This window comes from Microplitis mediator, chromosome 3 (genome assembly GCF_029852145.1).
Source record: "Microplitis mediator isolate UGA2020A chromosome 3, iyMicMedi2.1, whole genome shotgun sequence".
Classification (NCBI taxonomy): domain Eukaryota; kingdom Metazoa; phylum Arthropoda; class Insecta; order Hymenoptera; family Braconidae; genus Microplitis; species Microplitis mediator.
This window is the reverse complement of record NC_079971.1, coordinates 23288325-23307981: the sequence shown is the minus strand read 5'-3', so window position 1 is coordinate 23307981 and position 19657 is coordinate 23288325. Positions and strand designations below refer to the sequence as shown.

At 29.8% G+C, this 19657-nt stretch overlaps 4 protein-coding genes across 5 annotated transcripts; 2 read left to right on the top strand and 2 right to left on the bottom strand.

Annotated features, from left to right (window-relative positions):
- Nucleotides 1-3865: 3865 nt before the first annotated feature.
- On the bottom strand, nucleotides 3866-4510 carry LOC130664722 (histone H2B-like). The gene has a single exon (XM_057464794.1). The coding sequence runs from the start codon at nucleotides 4479-4481 to the stop codon at nucleotides 4107-4109; it is 375 nt and encodes a 124-aa protein (XP_057320777.1). The 5' UTR covers nucleotides 4482-4510; the 3' UTR covers nucleotides 3866-4106.
- A 301-nt stretch (nucleotides 4511-4811) lies between these two features.
- LOC130665223 (histone H2A) lies at nucleotides 4812-5464 on the top strand. The gene has a single exon (XM_057465531.1). It carries the CDS (start codon nucleotides 4860-4862, stop codon nucleotides 5235-5237), a length of 378 nt encoding a protein of 125 aa, XP_057321514.1. The 5' UTR covers nucleotides 4812-4859; the 3' UTR covers nucleotides 5238-5464.
- Nucleotides 5465-6453: 989 nt separating this feature from the next.
- Nucleotides 6454-14014, top strand: LOC130665222 (carnosine N-methyltransferase). 2 transcript variants are annotated; one of them, XM_057465528.1, is made up of 8 exons: nucleotides 6454-6604; nucleotides 6707-6935; nucleotides 8127-8343; nucleotides 8893-9050; nucleotides 11613-11753; nucleotides 11863-12025; nucleotides 12118-12351; nucleotides 13598-14014. In XM_057465528.1, exons 2-8 carry the CDS (start codon nucleotides 6829-6831, stop codon nucleotides 13829-13831), a joined length of 1254 nt encoding a protein of 417 aa, XP_057321511.1. In that variant the 5' UTR covers nucleotides 6454-6604; nucleotides 6707-6828; the 3' UTR covers nucleotides 13832-14014. The 2 variants fall into 2 exon arrangements, with proteins under 2 accessions (XP_057321511.1, XP_057321512.1); XM_057465529.1 differs by having other exon boundaries at nucleotides 6455-6604; nucleotides 8127-8331; nucleotides 13598-14013.
- A 633-nt stretch (nucleotides 14015-14647) lies between these two features.
- Nucleotides 14648-18285, bottom strand: LOC130665553 (protein KTI12 homolog). Its single transcript, XM_057466000.1, has 5 exons — nucleotides 18029-18285; nucleotides 17680-17941; nucleotides 16773-16911; nucleotides 16024-16086; nucleotides 14648-15272 (listed from the first exon to the last, which is right to left on the bottom strand). Exons 1-5 carry the CDS (start codon nucleotides 18189-18191, stop codon nucleotides 15075-15077), a joined length of 825 nt encoding a protein of 274 aa, XP_057321983.1. The 5' UTR covers nucleotides 18192-18285; the 3' UTR covers nucleotides 14648-15074.
- Between the last annotated feature and the right edge of the window lie 1372 nt (nucleotides 18286-19657).

The following is a 19657-nucleotide window of genomic DNA, read 5'->3' as shown; positions in this document are numbered from 1 at the left end:
ATTTTACTTTATTTCAAAAATTTATCAACTAAAAGAAAAAATTTAATTTTTATAAATTTTTAGTGACCAAATTTGCCTCTCACATAGAGAAACGGCCGAAATATATGAAAAAAAAATTTTTGCGGAAGTTTCGGCTGGTCCATTTTGCCCCAGGTGTCATGCGTAGGGCTAGAAATGTGAAATTATGATAATTTTTTTTTAATTTGACGATAAAAATATGAAAAAATCACTTTTTCAAAATTTTGGGCTTGTTCATTTTGCCCCAAATGTCATGCGTAGGGGTAAGAATGCGCAAACATATCGGATTTATAGTAACGAAGTTCACGAATTAAAATGATAATAAATTTTGTCACAAGATGGCTCGTTAAGATACTTCGATATTTTTTGGTCGTTTGCTATCGCACATGTAACCAAAAAATATTTTTTGATCCGATGATGACGTCACTATTAGAACGATTAGGTATCTTTTTTACCAGCTGTATCTAATCTAATATTTTTAGCTGCCGGCTATAGACGCTAAATGTCGTAGATTTCAAGTGTCTGTCACAAAAATATAATTTATTAAGAAACTTAAAGATAATAAAATTACGTTTTAAAGTTATATCGCAGCAGACTATTAAAATTATTTTTTATACTATTAAAATACAATTGTTTTATAGTTATTTGCAAATATTACACATGTAAAGAATACATCATATCAAATCCGAAAATTTTTTGAGGGCCCACTTTGCCCCTAATTTTTCATTTTTTAATTTTAATGGACGCAGCATAATGAAATGAAAAGTATCAAGGGTCTAAAAAGAAGTAAATGCATAAAAAAAAATAATTATATTATAATTATTTTCTTTAAGGGGCCCACTTTGTCCCTTCTGTAATTAAGGTGTCAGGACAATTAGTCTGTTCTTAGGAATGGGAGGGGGGGGGTAAAGTAACCTGGGCAGTAATTAGTGAAAAGACCATTAGAACAGAACTTAAATACCAACTGGTTGGAAGATGGTAGTAGAGGTCACATAGTTTGGGTATATAAGGATCCGATTTTTGAAAATAAATCATTATTTCACTTACGTTTACCGTCAGTGCATCAGTAACTATTAAGAAAAGTAAAAGTGCCAGTGTCAAAATGTATGCAAAACGTAACATGTATACACATTCTCAGAAGTTTTCTATTGAACACTTCAGTTCACATTTGTACGTAAACAGCGAAGGTACAACCGACAACGAAGATTTCCTGTTTGAACCAGTAGCTGGAATCAACGACCTTTGGTGCTTCAGAATAGAGGTCCATCATGGTGAGGCTGCAGAGTGGTTATCACTGAAGCTCGCTTGCTTGAGCACAGAACTTTGGAACATTTTCGCTACGGTATCATGCTACGTGGAGGACCGCACCAGGGGTCGCGTTCTTTTTGAAAGGAAAGACGTTAATTTTTGTCATGATTCTTTGAAGGACAAGCATTTCCTTCATCTCCGGAATATTTTCTCGATATATGACCGCCCTAAAGTACAAGTCGAATTACCTGATGATACGTTAACGATTTGGTTGGAACTGACTGTTCAATTTGACGATGCTCCAAGAACATCAGAAATATATGTTCACATTTAGAGAACAACAGCTTGGTCAAGTATACATTGACAAAAAAAAACTAAAACGGCCCTTTTCAGGGCCACCAAATTTTTCAAACGTGAAAAAGTATTCAAGTTTTACGAACCCTTAAATTTAATCCTTACTCCCATACTCTTCAAATGTTATGTCTTCATTAAATGTTTAATAAAGACTTACAACCCGTGTAAAAAAAATTCGTTCCAAAAAGATTCCAAAAAAGTTTCGCATGTGGAACTTCTAAACATGAGACAGATTAGAACTTCGAGCGGAACTTTTTTGGAACGTTAGTAATTTTTATGGTAAAAAATAAGTTTTTATGAGCAAATTTAGAGTCAAAAAATGACGTTCTTGGAACTTTTTTGGAATTTTTTATGGACTTTTTTTTTGTTCTATAAAAAATTCAAAAGAAGTGATTTTGGAAAGTTTTTGGAACGCCAATTTTAGTCAAAAGTGGTGATTCTGGACTTTTTTGGAAAGTTTTTGGAACGCCAATTTTAGTTGTGTAATAGGTTGTAAAGTAATGATTTTGGGACCATTTTTGAATGTTTTTGGAACGTCTTTTTTAGCTTCCGAAAAAGGTCAAAAGTGGTGATTATGTAACTTTTTTGGAATGTCCATATAAAATTCCAAAATATTTCCAAGAACGTCATTTTTTGACTCTAAATTTGCTCATAAAATCCTATTTTTTACCATAAAAATTACTAACGTTCCAAAAAGTTCTGATCTGCCTCATGTTTAGAAGTTCCACATGCGGAACTTCTTTAGAATCTTTTTGAAGCGATTTTTTTTCACACGGGAAGTTGTCAACATTTTAAAAATGATAATTTATAATGTGCTTCAGAATGTATATTGATGGTTGCTGACAACATTTTAAACTTCCCGCTAAGAAAATTGTAAATTTTCAAAAATTCGGGAAGTTATTGGATTCGGTCCGATTTTCGAAAAACGAATTTCTATCAGATCTTGACATTTTGAGGTTCTCGGATGTTATTCTAATTTCAACATGATGTCTGAGTGTATGTATCTATGTATGCACGTACGTATGTAAATACCTGTATATATCTTTTGAACGAATGAACTGATTTTGATCGTCAAGGTGGCATTCGACGCGGCTTGTCAATATTTAAAAGCTGTAAAAATTTGAGCTTAATCGACAGTGTGCGTTCAGAGATATTTCAAAAATGTTTTTTTTTGATAACTTTTAATTTGCTCGATGGATTAATTCCAAAATCTAATCAGCTCTTAAACTTTATAAGCCGCGTCGAATGCCACCTCAACCATCAAAATCGGTTCATTCGTTCAAGAGAAACCGTTAACGAAAGAATTAAAAAAAAATTCTTTGTGTAGTTTTTTTGAAATTTCTCAAAAACGACTCGATAAATCAATTTCAAATTTTGATCAGCTTTAGAACTTGATAAAACGCATCGATTGCTACCTAACCGTCTCAATCGATCAATCCGTTTGAGAGATATCGTTGGAGAAAAAATGGTAAAAAACCGTTTTTTTTTTCGAAAACAACGGCATCCAAAAGTATTTTCGAGCTCGAAAATAGCGGGAAGTTTTAGGGCTGGCCCGCAGGGTCAACCGATAGATCGAGTTTTTTGAACTATACTGACTTTCTTTTTTGTTACAGATTCTTCATATATTTGATACTCAAGTATAAAAATTTCGAGTTGAAAATGGCTCGATGGTATCATAGAAAATTTTGTATTTTTGCTGTTTAAAATTAAATTCATATTATAGGATGCAGCGGATAAAATATTTTAATGGCTGAATGCCATGCGCCTGTTTTGCCTTAAAAAAAACGTCACAATTGTCACATGTGCTACGAGAATAGACTTATCACAATTAAATGGACTCAAACTTGTCAAATATTTTTTTAATTATTTTTACAGTAATCGCCATACCCTGATACATTACATACACTGTTAAAAAAGACCAGGGTAAGTCGAGGCACTGTAGGTGTTAAAATTCCACTGTGAAAATTTAAGTAAATATCTACAAAGAATTACAAGGAGCGAGAAAATGAGCGACAGATGAAAGTTTTGATCAAGTAAAATAACACCGCCTGCGGTGTAAATATTCTTTACAGTGTTGAAATATTTTTCGATATCAAAAATTTTTACTTTGAATATTTTTGCGTACTCGATAACTACAGTTGACACAGTATTTTTTTAATTGGTTACTGAAATAGTGGGCATAAAATTATGTAAATTTTAAATTAATTGGGTATAAAACAAATTATTTAAATAAGTAAATAATAAAATTAAAATTTCCTCCACACAATTTTCATTAAAATTTTTTCAGCGTAAACTTAGAAGATTAATTTGATCTCTCTAATGAAAATGAAAAAAATGACATGAGTAATCATGTATTGTCTGTTGATATGATAAAAGATTAATTTATTTGATTGATGATAATATAGAAACTTGGAAGAAAGATACGTTTTAAAAAATTTGGTGGCCCTGAAAAGGGCCGTTTGGTTTAATGATTTGAATCAGGTAATTTATTTGGAGCTGGTGTATTTGGTGACAGCTTTGGTTCCTTCAGAGACGGCGTGCTTGGCCAATTCACCAGGAAGCAGAAGACGAACTGCAGTTTGGATCTCCCGGGAGGTGATGGTTGACCTCTTGTTGTAGTGCGCAAGTCTTGAAGCTTCGGCAGCGATACGCTCGAAGATGTCGTTGACGAAACTGTTCATGATGCTCATGGCTTTACTGGAGACTCCAGTGTCTGGATGAACTTGTTTCAATACTTTGTAGATGTAGATAGCGTAACTTTCCTTACGCTTCTTCTTGCGTCCTTTCTTGTCACTCTTGGTGATGTTTTTCTGGGCTTTACCAGACTTCTTGACGGCTTTACCACTTGCTTTCGGAGGCATGATGACGGAGCGATAAGTTGACTATTAGAGAGTAGTCGGACTGTGGCAAAATTTTTTTTTCGAGGTGATAGCATAACTTTTGAATCGGTAACTGCGAGGCCAATAAAATCGCGTAAAATTAAGTAGAGGGGATTAATGTAATCTTATTGGCGCGCTGGTACCGACGGCTTAAAAATAATAACAATAGTAATAAAATCGGGACCTGCGAGCCAACGAGAATGCAGAACTGGTGGAGGGGATAGAATCTCGTTCCGGATTGGGTCGCAGGTCCCGATGAAAAGTTGATAACACTCGATTTTTCGGCGCCATCTTGTATAACAAACCTAGAGTTCGCTCTGTTCACTTGTGTCACATTTTTTAACCTCAAAACTTATCATCATGTCTGGTCGCGGTAAAGGAGGCAAAGTAAAGGGAAAGTCAAAGACCCGTTCAAGCCGTGCAGGACTCCAGTTCCCAGTCGGTCGTATCCACCGAATGTTGCGTAAAGGAAATTACGCAGAACGAGTTGGTGCTGGTGCTCCAGTCTACCTCGCAGCTGTAATGGAATATTTGGCCGCTGAAGTTCTCGAGTTGGCAGGCAACGCTGCTCGTGATAACAAGAAGACTCGTATCATCCCACGTCATCTCCAATTGGCCATCCGTAACGACGAAGAGTTGAACAAACTTCTCTCAGGAGTCACCATCGCTCAAGGTGGAGTCTTACCCAACATCCAAGCTGTCTTGTTGCCCAAGAAAACCGAAAAAAGCAGCTCTTAAATTGATCATCAATTCAAATAACAAAACAAAACGGCCCTTTTCAGGGCCACCAAATTTTTTAAAACGAAAGAATCTTGAAGTTTCATCACCTTTACTAATTAATTATCTACCCTTACATTTAAATGTGATGTTAATATTTCTACCAATTAAGTCACGAATTATCTTTGACTTGAAATTTGATACAATTCCCCTCAAGTTTATTTTAATTATCAGTTAATTTGAATTAAATTTAAAATACCAAAGCTGTCAATATTCCTCCCCTCACTCAAACAATAGTTATCATACAATTATTCGTGATGAAAAAATTTATCTCCTTGCCTACATAAATTTCTTATGTCCCATTTTCAAGACCAATTCCGAATTTAAAAAATCCATTGACGATATAAATAAATTCTATGTACTGAAATTTCTTATAGACATTAAACATCACGAGCGATTTAAAATTGTATACATATGTATATATATATATATATATATATATATATTTAAACCATCAAGTATCATCATAATTTGCTGATAAAACTCATATCATTTAATTTTTATGTCAACAAAAATTTATCACATATCTACCAAGTAACTGACCTTTTTAAGTTTAAATATATATAAAATTTATATTATTTATGTATTCCATTGTTATATATTTCGGTGCTTAAATTTCAAATCCCTGAGGGTCATATTTTACAATAGTAAGTGCACGTATTCAGTATTAGATCAATAATAAATAGATGAGTAAGAGGAAAAAAAATAAATTCCAAAAATTATGAACTAATTGATAGCAACTGTGGTCTTTTTTTTAATTAATGCTCCAATTATTTTTTCATTAATTAATAAAATTATTGACAGTTGACTCATTAAATATTTAAAAAAATGGGGGGAACGTTTAAAAATTATAATGAACTTAAAGTTTTTTACCCCTGATTTTTTTTCTTACGCGAAATTTTTTCTAAAAAATGAATAACCCGGAATTTTAATTAAATTCAAATTTAATTACCGATAATTAATAATTAATTACTCCCAAAATATTTACAAAGAAAATAAACAATAAATTTAAAATTATTTAAATTTTTCTTTTTTCGCGCCATTTTTTAAATTTATTTAAATCCTTACAAAAGTCATTATATCGATATATTCCTATAAATATATTAATTTTTATATATGTATGAATATATTATTGATATATTTGATGAATTAAATGAATAAAAAATCTAAATCCGCCTTTAAATAGACACGTGCTCAATGTGTGCGTACCCTAAACTTGTTTGTCTCTTGTCTCTTAAATTAAATTCACTTAATGTGTGTACTGTGTAGTTGGAGGTTATATGTAGTATGTATTAAATAAATTAAGTAATCGAATAAGATTAATACAAGTGAGCGAACATATATATAATATATAAATCATTGTTGGGATTTTAATTGACAGAAAAAAGTATAGAAATTAAACTAATTTATTATTTTTGTTTTTTATTCAGGTTCATTGTTATTGTGGCCGTGCCAAGTAAATAAAATTTATTTTAAAATAACGTTTGAAAAATTATTGTAATTAATAATAGTTATTATTATTGTTATTGTTATTAATTTTATTATTATTATTATGGATACTGTTAATGATAATTGTAAAAAACGTATGTCCAATTCGTACGAAGATGAAGAAGAACGAAAACATTTTCAAAGAATTGTTTCGGCATTTAAACATTACAAGTAATTATATTTTTTTTTTATTACAAATAATTTTTTTAAAATAATTTGAATTTTTTTGACGATCCTGAAGTTAGCGGACAATTCGAAATTTTGATTTTTTTTTTGAATGATTAAATTTGAAGAAAAAAAAAAAACTAAAAAAATGCACATGTAGAAAATTTTTAAAACTACAAGTGCAATTTTTTAAAATTTTTTTTTTTAAAAATTGATCGTTTTTTAAAAAATCAAAAAATTATTAGACCTCAGCTAATTTCAAGATCATAGTAATTTTTGGATTTTTTAAAAAACGATAAATTCTGAAAAAAAAAATATTTAAAAAAATTGCAGTTGTAGTTTTTTAAATTTTCTACATGTGCATTTTTTTTGACATCGATTTGTTGAAGAAAAATCCAAAAATTTTGAATTGTCCGCTAACTTCAGGATCGTAAATTATTAGACGGCTAATTTTAGTATCATATTTTTTTAGTTAATTTAAAAATAAATTTAAATATTTTATAAAAAAATTCTGTTTCAACTTTTAATTAAGAAGAATTTTTTTGTTAAATTTAATTTTAATGGAATTTGAAAATAAATTTTATTTTTACTTAAATTTTTAATGAGAAATTAAAAAAAAAAATTAATTACTTTTTATTAATTTTGTGAAGTTTTTTTTTAGTTCAAATTTTTTATGATTTAAATTTTATAAGCATGAGAATTAAATTTACTCTAACATTTAGTTGTAATTTTTTTTTTAAATAGACAATTTTTTTATGATGATTCTAAACTTAGCTGAGGTCTAATAATTTTTTGATTATTTTTTAAAACGACAAATTATAAAAAAAAAAATATTTTAAAAAATTGCACCTACAGTTTTTTTAATTTTCTACATGTGCATTTTTTTAGATTTTTTTTTCCTGTAATTGATTCGTTGAAAAAAAAATCCAAAAATTTTTGATTGTCAATTTCAAGATGATACTGAAGTTAGTCGACGTCTAATAATTTTTAGATTTTTTAAAAAACGACAAATTACAGTAAAAAAAAATATTTGAAAAATTGCACTTACAGTTTTTTTAATTTTCTACATGTGCATTTTTTTAATTTTTTTTTCTGTAATTGATTCGTTGAAAAAAAAAAGTCCGAAAATTGTTGACTTCAAGATCAGTTAATTTCAGGATTATTTTTTATGAACTCACAATTATTTAAAATTTACAGACCACATTCACTGCAACGAGTGCGTAAAACTGAGAATTATTTATCCTCACTACCTCAACACCACCAGCAATTACTTATCAAATACCGCGAGCATTTGCAACAAGTTAAAGTTTGCATTGAACATAATGCAGAAATAATAAAATTAATAACACGAGGTGCTCCAAGTATTTTTGAAAACGTCAATCCTCCAGACGAACATGACAGTGTAAGAACAATTGTAATTATTATTATTATTCTTTATAATATTTTTATTAATTAATAATAATTATTAATTAATCAACCCCCAGTTTAAAAAAAAATCAGCATTTAAAGTTTTTTTATCCAACAAAAAATTTATTTCTGTCGATTCAAATCTAAGAATTAAAAATTAATAAAGTTCATTTTCAAATTATTATTAGAAAAATTTTAATTACTTGTTAATTACTCTAATAAATTTTTTTCAATTAAGCAAAAGTTGGGTGAAAATTTTTTAGCTGAAGTTTGAATCAAATATTCAAATTCCAAAGGAAAAATTGTGAAATTTATGAAGACTTTGAATTTGTTCTCATTGTTTAATTATCACACCCCTTATAAACAAATATTTATATATACATAAATAAATATAAATGTCTACAGTTATATTCATATCCAATTGGCAGTAATAAATTAATCTCTCGTTTTATTTTTATAGATTTTTTAATTCTTTCATTAAATTAAAAAATATATTTAAAGAAAAAAAAAATTACTTTTGTCATATTGACATATATATAGGTCGGTATAATTGCAGACATTAAATTCACGGCCAATTTTAGCTGATCAAGAGAAAGTCCAAGCAACTATTAAACAATTGATACGTGATTGGAGTGTACAGGGCATTGAAGAAAGGAAGACGTGTTATCAGCCTATTATTGATGAAATTATTCATCAATTTCCTCCAGATGAATGGTATTATTATTATTATTATTATTATTATTATTATTATTTTATTTAATGTGAATTTACTACTTGACCAGTGTTTTTATTTTTTGTTAAGGAATCAAGGCTTTTCTGGTCCCGTTTATAGACTTTTTCGATTAAATTCATCGTATTAATAAATACATGTGGACCAACCCCCCTGTGTCAGTACGCACTGTAATAAATACATTTATCGAACAAAATCAAACTTTGAAATTACTATATTTGAAACGGTTTCGCCCCGAATATACTTGCTGGGCTTATCAGTAAAGTTGATGCAAGTATATTCTACTTTAGACCGTATAAATGATGTTAAATTTAAAAATTAAAATTGAAATAAAAAAAGAGAAAAATTTGGAAAAAAATTGAATGAATTTAAAAAAAATTATGACGAATTTTTCATATGATGTTCGAGCAAAGATTCCAATTTTGCTATCATATTTTGGAAAAATTCTATATGATTTTTAGCCTAATATTATTTTATTTAATGTGAATTTACTACTTGACCAGTGTTTTTATTTTTTGTTAAGGAATCAAGGCTTTTCTGGTCCCGTTTATAGACTTTTTCGATTAAATTCATCGTATTAATAAATTGATTTTGTTCGGTAAATGTATTTATTACAGTGCGTACTGACACAGGGGGGTTGGTCCACATGTATTTATTAATACGATGAATTTAATCGAAAAAGTCTATAAACGGGGCCAGAAAAGCCTTGATTCCTTAACAAAAAATTATTATTATTATTATTATTATTATTATTATTATTATTATTATTATCTATATTATTAAAAGAATAAGAGGAGTTGTAAGATATTTTCGGCTGAGTTTTTTTTCGGTAACAAAATGTCTAAATACAAATTACAGACCGCACATTAATGCACTACTGTCTAATCTAGCAAAGTCCAGTTTAATTTATTGATAATATTCGTTTGTTTAAGAGAAAAACTCGGGCAAAGTTTAAATTTACTGCACAAGTGCAACAATGATAGTACCGTTCGTGGACTTGAGTGTAATAGAGAGAAAAATGCGAACCATATCTATGTGGGAATAAGTTCATGTTATTAAATTTGGTATTGTTAGAAAGATCTTGACTTGAATTTATGCTAAATTCACTCCTTCGAAAGTTATTCAGATTATTAAAGTCGTTTTGACTCAACTTCAACCTTGAATAACTTTCGAAAGAGTGAATTTAGCAAAAAATGTTAAGAGACCTTTTTTGTAGAGCATTAAATTTCCTTCAAGAATATGTATCTTGATTAGAAAAAATTTTAATATTTCTAGTAGTTACAAAAATCCAAAATAGAAACAAAGAATTTAAAAAACAAATCAATGTTTAAGGCGCGGTTACAAGGAAACGGCTCGTTTTACGTCAATTTACTAAGAGAGATTTTTTGTAGGGAATTAAATTTCCTTTAAGAATGGACACTGCTCAAATTTTTCAGATAGATGACTTACGAGTTTTGGGTAAAAAATGAAATTTCTGTCAAAAAACTAACAGTTGTAAAAAAGGGCTCCAACTTGCACTTGAATTTTTTTTTTGTCATCAGGAATAATATTTTCACAGTATCGAAAAAAAAAAAAAAAAATAGTCGATTTTTTTGGCCCAGTCAATCTTTATTATTAACAGAGAATAAGAAAAATTTAGTCTACTTCATGTCGCTATGATAATAATTAATAATTTTGTAAAATTACAGACATAAAAATTTAAAAAAACTCTGAGATTAGATACTGGATTTTTTTCATATCAATAAAACACAACAGCCATTTGGTAAACCCACGAAATTTAATCAGATTTTTTTTTATTTTCCATCGTAGTTGATATATTTTAGAAAAAAAAATGTAACGACTTACAAAAAAAATTTGACCGTGTAGATTTTTTTAAAAATCTTATAATTGGTACAATTTTTGAAATCGATTCCAGAGTCGGTTTAATCCTCAAAAGCATCAATTCCTTTAATGTTTTATTTGCCGCCCAAAATGTAACTCTACTTTAGTACTCAAAATTCTCCTCAATGAGAACTATGAGGTCTAAATGCGAATAATTTATTGATTTTAAATTATAAGTAAGACCTCAAAATCCTTAACGAATAAAAGTTATACTTTGGACTTTGAAAAATTTTAGATAGAAAAGGGAGGGGAGAGAATACGTATGTTTTGAGTATTTTGAGGCTCTAGTCTAGATTATGATATTCCAGTTCAGTCCTCAAAGTGGTAAAATTGATCGTAACTACTACTTTGAGGACTAAACTAGGATAACTTTCTATACTGTTGTCAATCTTTAAATTCTAAATTGATCCTCAAAAACCTCATTAAAAACTTTGAGACTTGAATCCGAATTTGTTTTTCGACTCGGGTTAGCTTGCGAATTAATGAAAGCATCTGAAAGTAAATTGTTAAGACTTTAATAAACGAGCAAATCAAATTTACTAAATTTGGTAGTAATACTCGGGCAGTCACGTAGTGACTGTGGGTTGCTCGTAATTATTATTATTATAGTACTCATTCAGTCATAGGTAACAATAATTTAATTATAATAAATATTTATTATCCAGCGATCCGTCAAAAATAAATGTTCTTGTACCTGGTGCTGGATTGGGACGACTCGCCTTCGAAATCGCTAAGCGAGGATACACTTGCCAAGGAAATGAGTTTTCGCTGTTTATGTTGTTTGCGTCATACTTTGTATTGAATAAGTAATTATTTATAACTGTATTTGTAGTCATGATACTGATCTATTTAGATCAGTAAGTTGAGCGATTGAATTACTTACTTATGCGTTTGTTTGTTTTAATTTTAAAACAGATGCAGAGAAGTTAATTCGTTTAAAATTTATCCTTGGGTGCATCAATACATGAATAATTTATATTCGTCTCATCAAACGCTGGATGTATCGTTTCCGGATGTAAACCCAAGTGACTTGCCGGAGAATGCACAGTTTTCTATGACTGCTGGAGATTTTTTAGAGGTAATTATTTTTTTTTATTTTGAATATTTCAGTACTCAAGTATCCAACGAGATTATTATTGATAACCGATCAATAATTTGTTTATAAAATAGGTCTACAATGAATACGATCACTGGAATTGTATCGCGACTTGTTTTTTCATCGACTGCGCAAACAATGTCGTGCAATTCATCGAAACAATATACAAAACACTTAAACCCGGCGGTGTCTGGATAAATCTAGGCCCTCTGCTTTATCATTTCAGCGACATGCCCAACGAGGACTCAATCGAGCCCAGTTACGAAGTCGTCAGACAAGTTATTCTAGGTTTCGGTTTTAAAATCGAGGTATTTATCATCGGCTTACTATATAAATATTCTTTTCATGATACCAGCATCGAAACTTAAAGTTTTAGTGTCTCTACAGCCAGTCGAAAGAAGCGAATTTCAAGCCGATGCTGCAAACGACCTAGCGAATTCGTAATTCACAAATACCTTCATACAGCGGGCAGGAAGATGCGCGTTTCTTCCCAAGGGAAGAAACACAATTGTTTCTGCCCGGTGTTAGTTATATTTAATGTCCATTTGCAGCCTTATTACTCTCATTTGTTTGCTTGTTATTTCAGTTTACTCATTTCATTTTTTAAGTGACAGTTTTAATTAACCAAATAAAATTAATAAAAAATTAGTGAAAATAATATTTTTTTCTTATTTGCTATTTAATAAGTGACTGTAAATCACAGATTTCTCATACTCTGACAGTTCTCCGCATCATCGGCTTGAAATTAACTTGTTTCTTACTGGCTGCTGACACTGAAACTTTAAGTTCCGGTGCGGATAATCATGAAAAATATGGTGTGTGACTCAGAATAAAACACGATTTCAGACTGCGGGTGATGTCAGCCCTCGCCTGCGACACGGGAAGCCAACTTCACCCTAGTCTGAAATCGTCTTGTTTCATCCCTTGTCACACAATATACTATTTCATGATACCAGCATCGAAACTTAAAGTTTCAGTGTCTCTACAGTCAGTCGAAAGAAGCGAATTTCAGTCCAATGCCGCGAATAAAAATTAGCAACCGCGTAAATTGTGAATGCGTTCAGTCAGCGGGCAGAAACAAACTTGTTTTGTCCTTTGGGAAGAAACAAATTATTTTTCTGCCCTCTGACTGAAGGCTTTCGAAATTTAAACTCTGATACTTGTCATTTATTTAATAGTCATTTCAGAGGATTAATTTTATTTACGTAAATGACAGTTCTGACTGTGATCAAGTTTTATAAAAATTAGTGTAAATAATAAATAGTATTTATAGTTTCTGCTTAATTATAAATTGCAACTGACAATTTAATAGTTGATGACATCATTGGTCGAAAATTAACTTGTTTCTTCCTGGCTGCTGAGACTGAAACTTTAAGTTCCAATGCAGGTAATCATGATAAATATTCTGTGTAACTCAGGATGAAAGACGATTTCAGACTGCGGGTGATGAGCCAACTTCACCTTGGTCTCAAATAATTTTTTCCATCCCTCGTTACACAATATACTATCTCACCCAAACAATTAACCAAACAAACATTAAATTTGAATTTTCAGAAAGAAAAAACCCAAGTTAAAACACGTTATGCGCAAAACACAAATAGTATGTTGCAATGTGAGTACAACAGTGTGTACTTCGTCTGCCGGAAGCCAAATAAACAGTCGGTTATTGATAATAAAAATAATCAATTAGAAATGAACGGCTTTAATCAGTCAAACGATATTGAAATCGATTGTGATAACGATAATATTAATCTTGACTCTAATGACGTAATTATTTCACGTAATTAATTTTTCTCAAGTATTTTTTTCCGTTGCTATTTAAAATTATTTTAATACAAGGCATAATTTTTTTCTCTTTTTTTATCAAAATAAAATTAATACTCAGTAATTTTTTTTTAAAGTTTGAGTAATTACTAGATAATTAGTAAATTCGTGGTACAAATGAAAGGAAAAGTAATGAAAAATATATAATTATAAATTAAGTATATAATAAATATGTAATAGTGCCTTCATTTATTTCGAGTAATTATGCAATTTTTTAAATTATTTTTGTAATTAAAAAATTTATCGTTTTTAAATTTCGCGCGCGGATTTAAAAATTTATTTGGTAAAATAAAATTAATGGATCGATTTATTAAATTACAATTAAAAAAACTAATTAATAATTAAGGAAAAAAAAAATTTGAATATTGAAAAAAAATTTAATTGCATAATTACTGAAAAAATATTAATTAATTATTAAACGTTGACTTAAAATTAATCAATTGTCAAATAAAAATTTATAAGTAATTAAAAAAAAAAAATTGTAATTATATAATTATTTTAATAGAAGGACTATTAATTATTTGACTGAAATATTGTGACAACTATAATAGTTTTAAAGTACTAGTTTTTTTTTTTTTTTTTAAAGTAAAGATAATTTTTTTTTATACTAGAACAATAAAAATAAATAAAAAATAATTATAAATGGAAAATGTTAAATGTAATAAAAAGAATCAAACTATTTGTAATTACAAAATGTCTATAAATAATTATTTATTTGTACAATTTAATTTAAAAATAATTAGATTGTGGTAATATAATTAATTAGTAATAACTAGGGCCCGGATTTTTGCGTTAATTTAAAAATAATTAATAATTAGTGTGAAATTTTTTATATTACGGCGAAAATATTGGTCTTATGAAAAAAGTTTTCAAACAAAAGTTGTGGGAAATTTAATTTTCTAAAAAAAATGTCTCTTATAATTTTTCCTTAGGACTAATAAGAAATCCGTAATTTCAAAATTAACATTTTCATAATTCCCCAAATTTTGAATCATTCATTATGAATCTTAATTTTCATATTACGGATTTCTTATTAGTCCTAAGAAAAAATTATAAGAGACATTTTTTTTAGAAAATTAAATTTCCTACAACTTTTGTTTGAAAACTTTTTTACCAAGACCGATATTTTCCCCGTAATATCAAAAATTTGAACTACTCATTTCGAAAATAAGGCAAAAATCTTGTCCTTAGTAATAACGATTGTAGTTCATATATTTGTGTTTAGATATTTAACAAATAATAGAGGGATTTGGTTTACTTCAACGTGCAGCATTTTGCTGTACGCAAGAAACTGCCTCCTCAGACGATTTAATTGGGCGGCATTTGCTCCGCGGTCGACTGATAAATTATGTCCTGATAATTTTATATCATGTGTGATACCCAACTTTTCAGCCGCTATTATTTCCTGTTAACATTAACAATTTTTTAGATTATTTTTATTTTTTTTTAAATTGATAGCAAGTTGCGACCAATTTGACAGCCGTTAAACTTTTTTACTATTTTTAAATCGTAGCATCAATTTTTTCTAAAAGTTAACGTCAATTTACTGGCACAATATCTTGACAAGTTGACAGCCGTCAAGTTACTTCACTATTTTCAATTCTTGGCTTAAATTAGCATCAACTTTTGAACAAGTTGACGTTAATTTACTGCCACAATATATTTATAAGTTGACAGTGACAGTTAACGTCAAATTGCCTGGATTAAATTTATGAATATTCAGAAATTTAATAACAAGTTGACGTCAATTCGTGCTCATTAAAAATTATTGTATTTGATTTTAAGTTTCGGCAGTAGATTGATGTCAATTTACTGTCAACTTGACACAGTAAAAAATCGGGAGTGAAATAAAATTTTATTTCAATCCACGTCCACTTTGATCCCGAGTTTTAATTCAAAAATGAAGTAAATTTCACTCCCATTAATTATTCAAATACTTATAAATAAATATGATATTGAAAGTAACAGATAATTGATAATTTTAACATAAAAAAAAAGAAAAACTAAACTCAATATTGAAATTCAAAATTTGTTCAAGTCTTTAGTTGCGTATTTTTAAAAAAACTCTTTTTAATACTTCGTAGCCAGTTTAAAAAATTTATAAATGTTTTACGTCTGCTATTTTAATTGTAAAAAAATAAATAAATAATTCTTACGTTTATGATTTCCTGCGATATTCTATCAAGTTCATATAAATAATTAGTTGATGAAACTTGTGGCTAAAATAAATAAATAATTTACTATTTTTAACTAAATCTATATATAAATAAATAAGTAAATATGTGTATTAGACTAGGCCAAAAAATCGACTATTTTTTTTAACGATACTGTGAAAATATTATTTGAGATGACAAAAAAAAAATTATTGAGAAAATTTGAGCCCTTAATATTGATATTAAGAGATGCATCATTGCATTTTTTTTTTTAAAAACGAGTTTTTGTCTCATAACTCTCAAACAATCGAGATGCACGAAATAGATGTATGTACATCTCTTGTAGAAAATTAAATGCTCTACAAAAAAGGTCCTTGGCACCGAATCGCTAAGATCGATATTTTCCGAGATATTAATTATTGAAGTTTACGTAGCCTTGAATTCCCTTAAAATGTCGAATCAAATTTTATAAAATATTGATTTTTTATTTGACTAATATCTCAGAAAATATCAATCTTAGTGATTCGGTGCTAAGGATCTTTTTTGTAGGAAATTGAATTTCCTATAAAATTATCTTTTACATTTTTTTTGTAGGTCTTGTTGCTTATGAGATAATGAGAGAAAAAACAAGAATTCTATGAAAAAATTCGGTTTAAAATTTTTTTGGGGGTATTTCCAACAAAATTTCGGGATTGGAGCGAAAAAAAAAATAGTCGCAAAAAAAAAGCACCCTAATATATATATAAACTTACAGTCTGAGTACTCATATTTGGCTTAGGAGCTTTAACGAGATATAGTGAATGATATATATCATCGAATTGCAATCTGTCATCCATAGTCACTGAAAATAATGGAGAGTCCCATCTATTTTTATTATCAGGCATTTCATATCTGTAAATAATTATATAAATAAAAAATTATTAAATAAAACTTAAATTTTTTATTTGCCACACTGTAAAAAATTCGCGGAGTGAATGCGGATTAAATCCGGAGTGAATGCGGAGTGAATGAATTTTTAATTATTCACTCCCCTCGGAGTGAAATTCACTCCACAGGGGAGTTTTCGCGGAGTAGATAATTTAATCCCTCCGGAGTGAAATTCACTCCGGAGCGGAGTTTTGTAAATATTATTAATAAAATATAACTCCACTCAATAAAATCGAAGTAAAAATTCGCGTATTACATTATTGATCAGCTGATATGCACACACATACGCACATACATATTTAGGCACACACGCGCACTCGCACACACACACACGCACACATTTGCACACAATCGAACACACACACGCACGAATTTGCACACATGCACACATTTGCACACACGCACACAAACACCTGCACACACCCAAACACACATGCACGCAAACACACACTCGCACACATACAAATTGTTTAGCAGTTTAATATAAATTTATTCAAGTATTAAAACTCCGGACCGGAGTGAATTGGGAGTGAAATAAAATCCGCGTCACTCCGAGATCACTCAGCTCAAAAAAAACTCCCAATTCACTCCGCATGCGGAGTGATTTTTTTCAAAACTCCGGAACTCCGAGTGGCGGAGTGAATTCGGATTTAATTTCACTTCGAATTCACTCCGGATTTTTTACAGTGCAGTAATTAATATTTTTAAATAAATCTAATAAATAAAAATCACCTCATAACAAGTGCGTCAAAAATTTTCTGTGAATATTTATAAGAATCCGGTCGCTGTTGGTTTAATAACCAGGCTCTTTCTACAGGAATGTCACAGTAAATAGTGCACTGAGGTGTTTTAAATGACTTAGATAAACAATACAGTTCGTAACGATATCCTTTGATGTAATTACTCCCGTCAATAATTAAAATATCTTTTGAATTTAATTGATGCTGCGTACTGGATCTTATGTCATTACGAATTGCCTTCTCTTTTTTTGAATCTATAATTAATAATTAACAATAACTTATTAATAATAATTATAATGGCACCATTAAAATAAATATTGAATACTAATACTAATACTAACCTGCAAAAAATGTATTTTTATCATAACCCGCTTTGACAATTGTCTCTAGCTCACTTATTACTTTAACTTTTTTATTATAAACATTTTCGAAATAATTTTGCAATTCTATTCCTCGAGTAGTTTTTCCACTATTTGGCAGACCTGTGATAATAATTAGCGGCATTTTTTATTTACTTGGCAAATAAATTTGCGTTTGAACTTGTGGTAAACAAGAAAAAAAATGTGGAGGAGGTCAGCATTCCTTGGAATCAGAATCGTGGTCAGAAATTAAGGAGCTGTTACTTGTTACCGTTTGATTTCTGAAGAAAATGTAACTGGGAGTGTTTCTGACAGGTGGCGGCCTATGATTGAAGTTCAGAAATATCAGAAACTCTCGAACTTGATCACTGGTCGAGCGTGGGTTCGAATCCCAGCGATTGCTGATAGAATTTTTTATATAAAAAGTGTGAGGTCTTTCGGCCCTGAGATTCGTCCCGCCAATGGGCTGGGAATTTAATTTGAATTTGAATTTGAATTCGACTCAGTTGGCCGGATATGAGATAACCCGAGGCCTAAAGTATACTTTTAAAAAAAAAGAGTATTCCAAAAACTCGTTAGTTTTGATAGGCGAGCATTTAATTCTGCTCGAAAAAGCCTAAATCGGGTCGGGATTGATGTCAGATCATGATAGGAAGGATTGATAATGAAGTACTTTCAGGAGTTAACAAAAAGAATTGTATCTGAGAGACTGGGAGAGCCTGAATGTCTTTTTAAATAAGTCCTGCAACAGTTTTGTTGACCCCCGATTACCAGGCATCTAAAAATGTTACAAAAATTTGATTTTTATGGAGTTTCAGGTGTCAGAATCTGAGCTTTCGTACCATAGGTTCTGTGAAAGTCACAGAAATATTTAAAAAATTGAAAGAAATTCATGTCTGAGAACTTGGGAGGACCAAAAAGTCTTTTTAGAAATTCCTGCAACGGTTTTCGAAGGCTCCAGGCTATTGTGTATTCAAAAATATTACAAAAACTTTATCCAGATGTTCAAAATTTGGTTTCGAGTATCAAAGATCTCATGGAATTTATAGAAGTACTAAAAAAAATTCAAATGAATTTGTGTCGGACAGACTGGGAACGCCGAAATTTCATTATAGGAAGTCTTGCAACAGTTTTTGGAAGTCTCAGGCTACCGTATCGTGTAAAATATTAGAAAAACTCGATTTATAAACTTCCTAGGTCTTTAAGTCTGATCATGTCTTTGGAAATTTTCGTTTTGGACACTCCTGCAACCGTTTTTCTAAGTTAAAGGCTACTATGCACTGAAAAATATTACGAAAACTCAATTTACGAAGCTTCTGGTTGTTCAAAATGTTGCATTCACTATCAAGGGCTTAAGCAAACTTACAGAAATAGTGGAAAAAATTCAAAAAACTAATAAATTACATTCTAGGAGGGTCAACATATCTTTTTAGAATGTCCTGCAACAGTTTTCATTGTCCCCAGACTTCCGAACATCCAAAAGTGTTACAAAAACTCTACTTCCGAAGCTTCTAGATGTTCGAAACGTTGTTTTCATCATTAAAGGTCTCATGGGTCGCCGGAATACCAAAAAAAAAATAAAGAAAACTTATAAATTACATTCTAGAAGAG

What these genes read in the sequence shown, in the direction of transcription:
- LOC130665223 (XM_057465531.1), top strand. Translation starts at nt 4,860, where the DNA reads ATGTCTGGTCGCGGTAAAGGAGGCAAAGTAAAGGGAAAGTCAAAGACC.
- LOC130665553 (XM_057466000.1), bottom strand. Translation starts at nt 18,191, where the DNA reads ATGCCGCTAATTATTATCACAGGTCTGCCAAATAGTGGAAAAACTACT. An exon ending in TTTGACGCACTTGTTATGAG is followed by an intron (nt 16,912 to 17,679) that starts GTGATTTTTATT and finishes AATTATTTACAG; the next exon opens with ATATGAAATGCCTGATAATA. An exon ending in CAAATATGAGTACTCAGACT is followed by an intron (nt 16,087 to 16,772) that starts GTAAGTTTATAT and finishes TATTTATTTTAG; the next exon opens with CCACAAGTTTCATCAACTAA.
- LOC130665222 (XM_057465528.1), top strand. Translation starts at nt 6,829, where the DNA reads ATGGATACTGTTAATGATAATTGTAAAAAACGTATGTCCAATTCGTAC. An exon ending in TCGGCATTTAAACATTACAA is followed by an intron (nt 6,936 to 8,126) that starts GTAATTATATTT and finishes TAAAATTTACAG; the next exon opens with ACCACATTCACTGCAACGAG. An exon ending in CAATTTCCTCCAGATGAATG is followed by an intron (nt 9,051 to 11,612) that starts GTATTATTATTA and finishes TTTATTATCCAG; the next exon opens with CGATCCGTCAAAAATAAATG.
- LOC130664722 (XM_057464794.1), bottom strand. Translation starts at nt 4,481, where the DNA reads ATGCCTCCGAAAGCAAGTGGTAAAGCCGTCAAGAAGTCTGGTAAAGCC.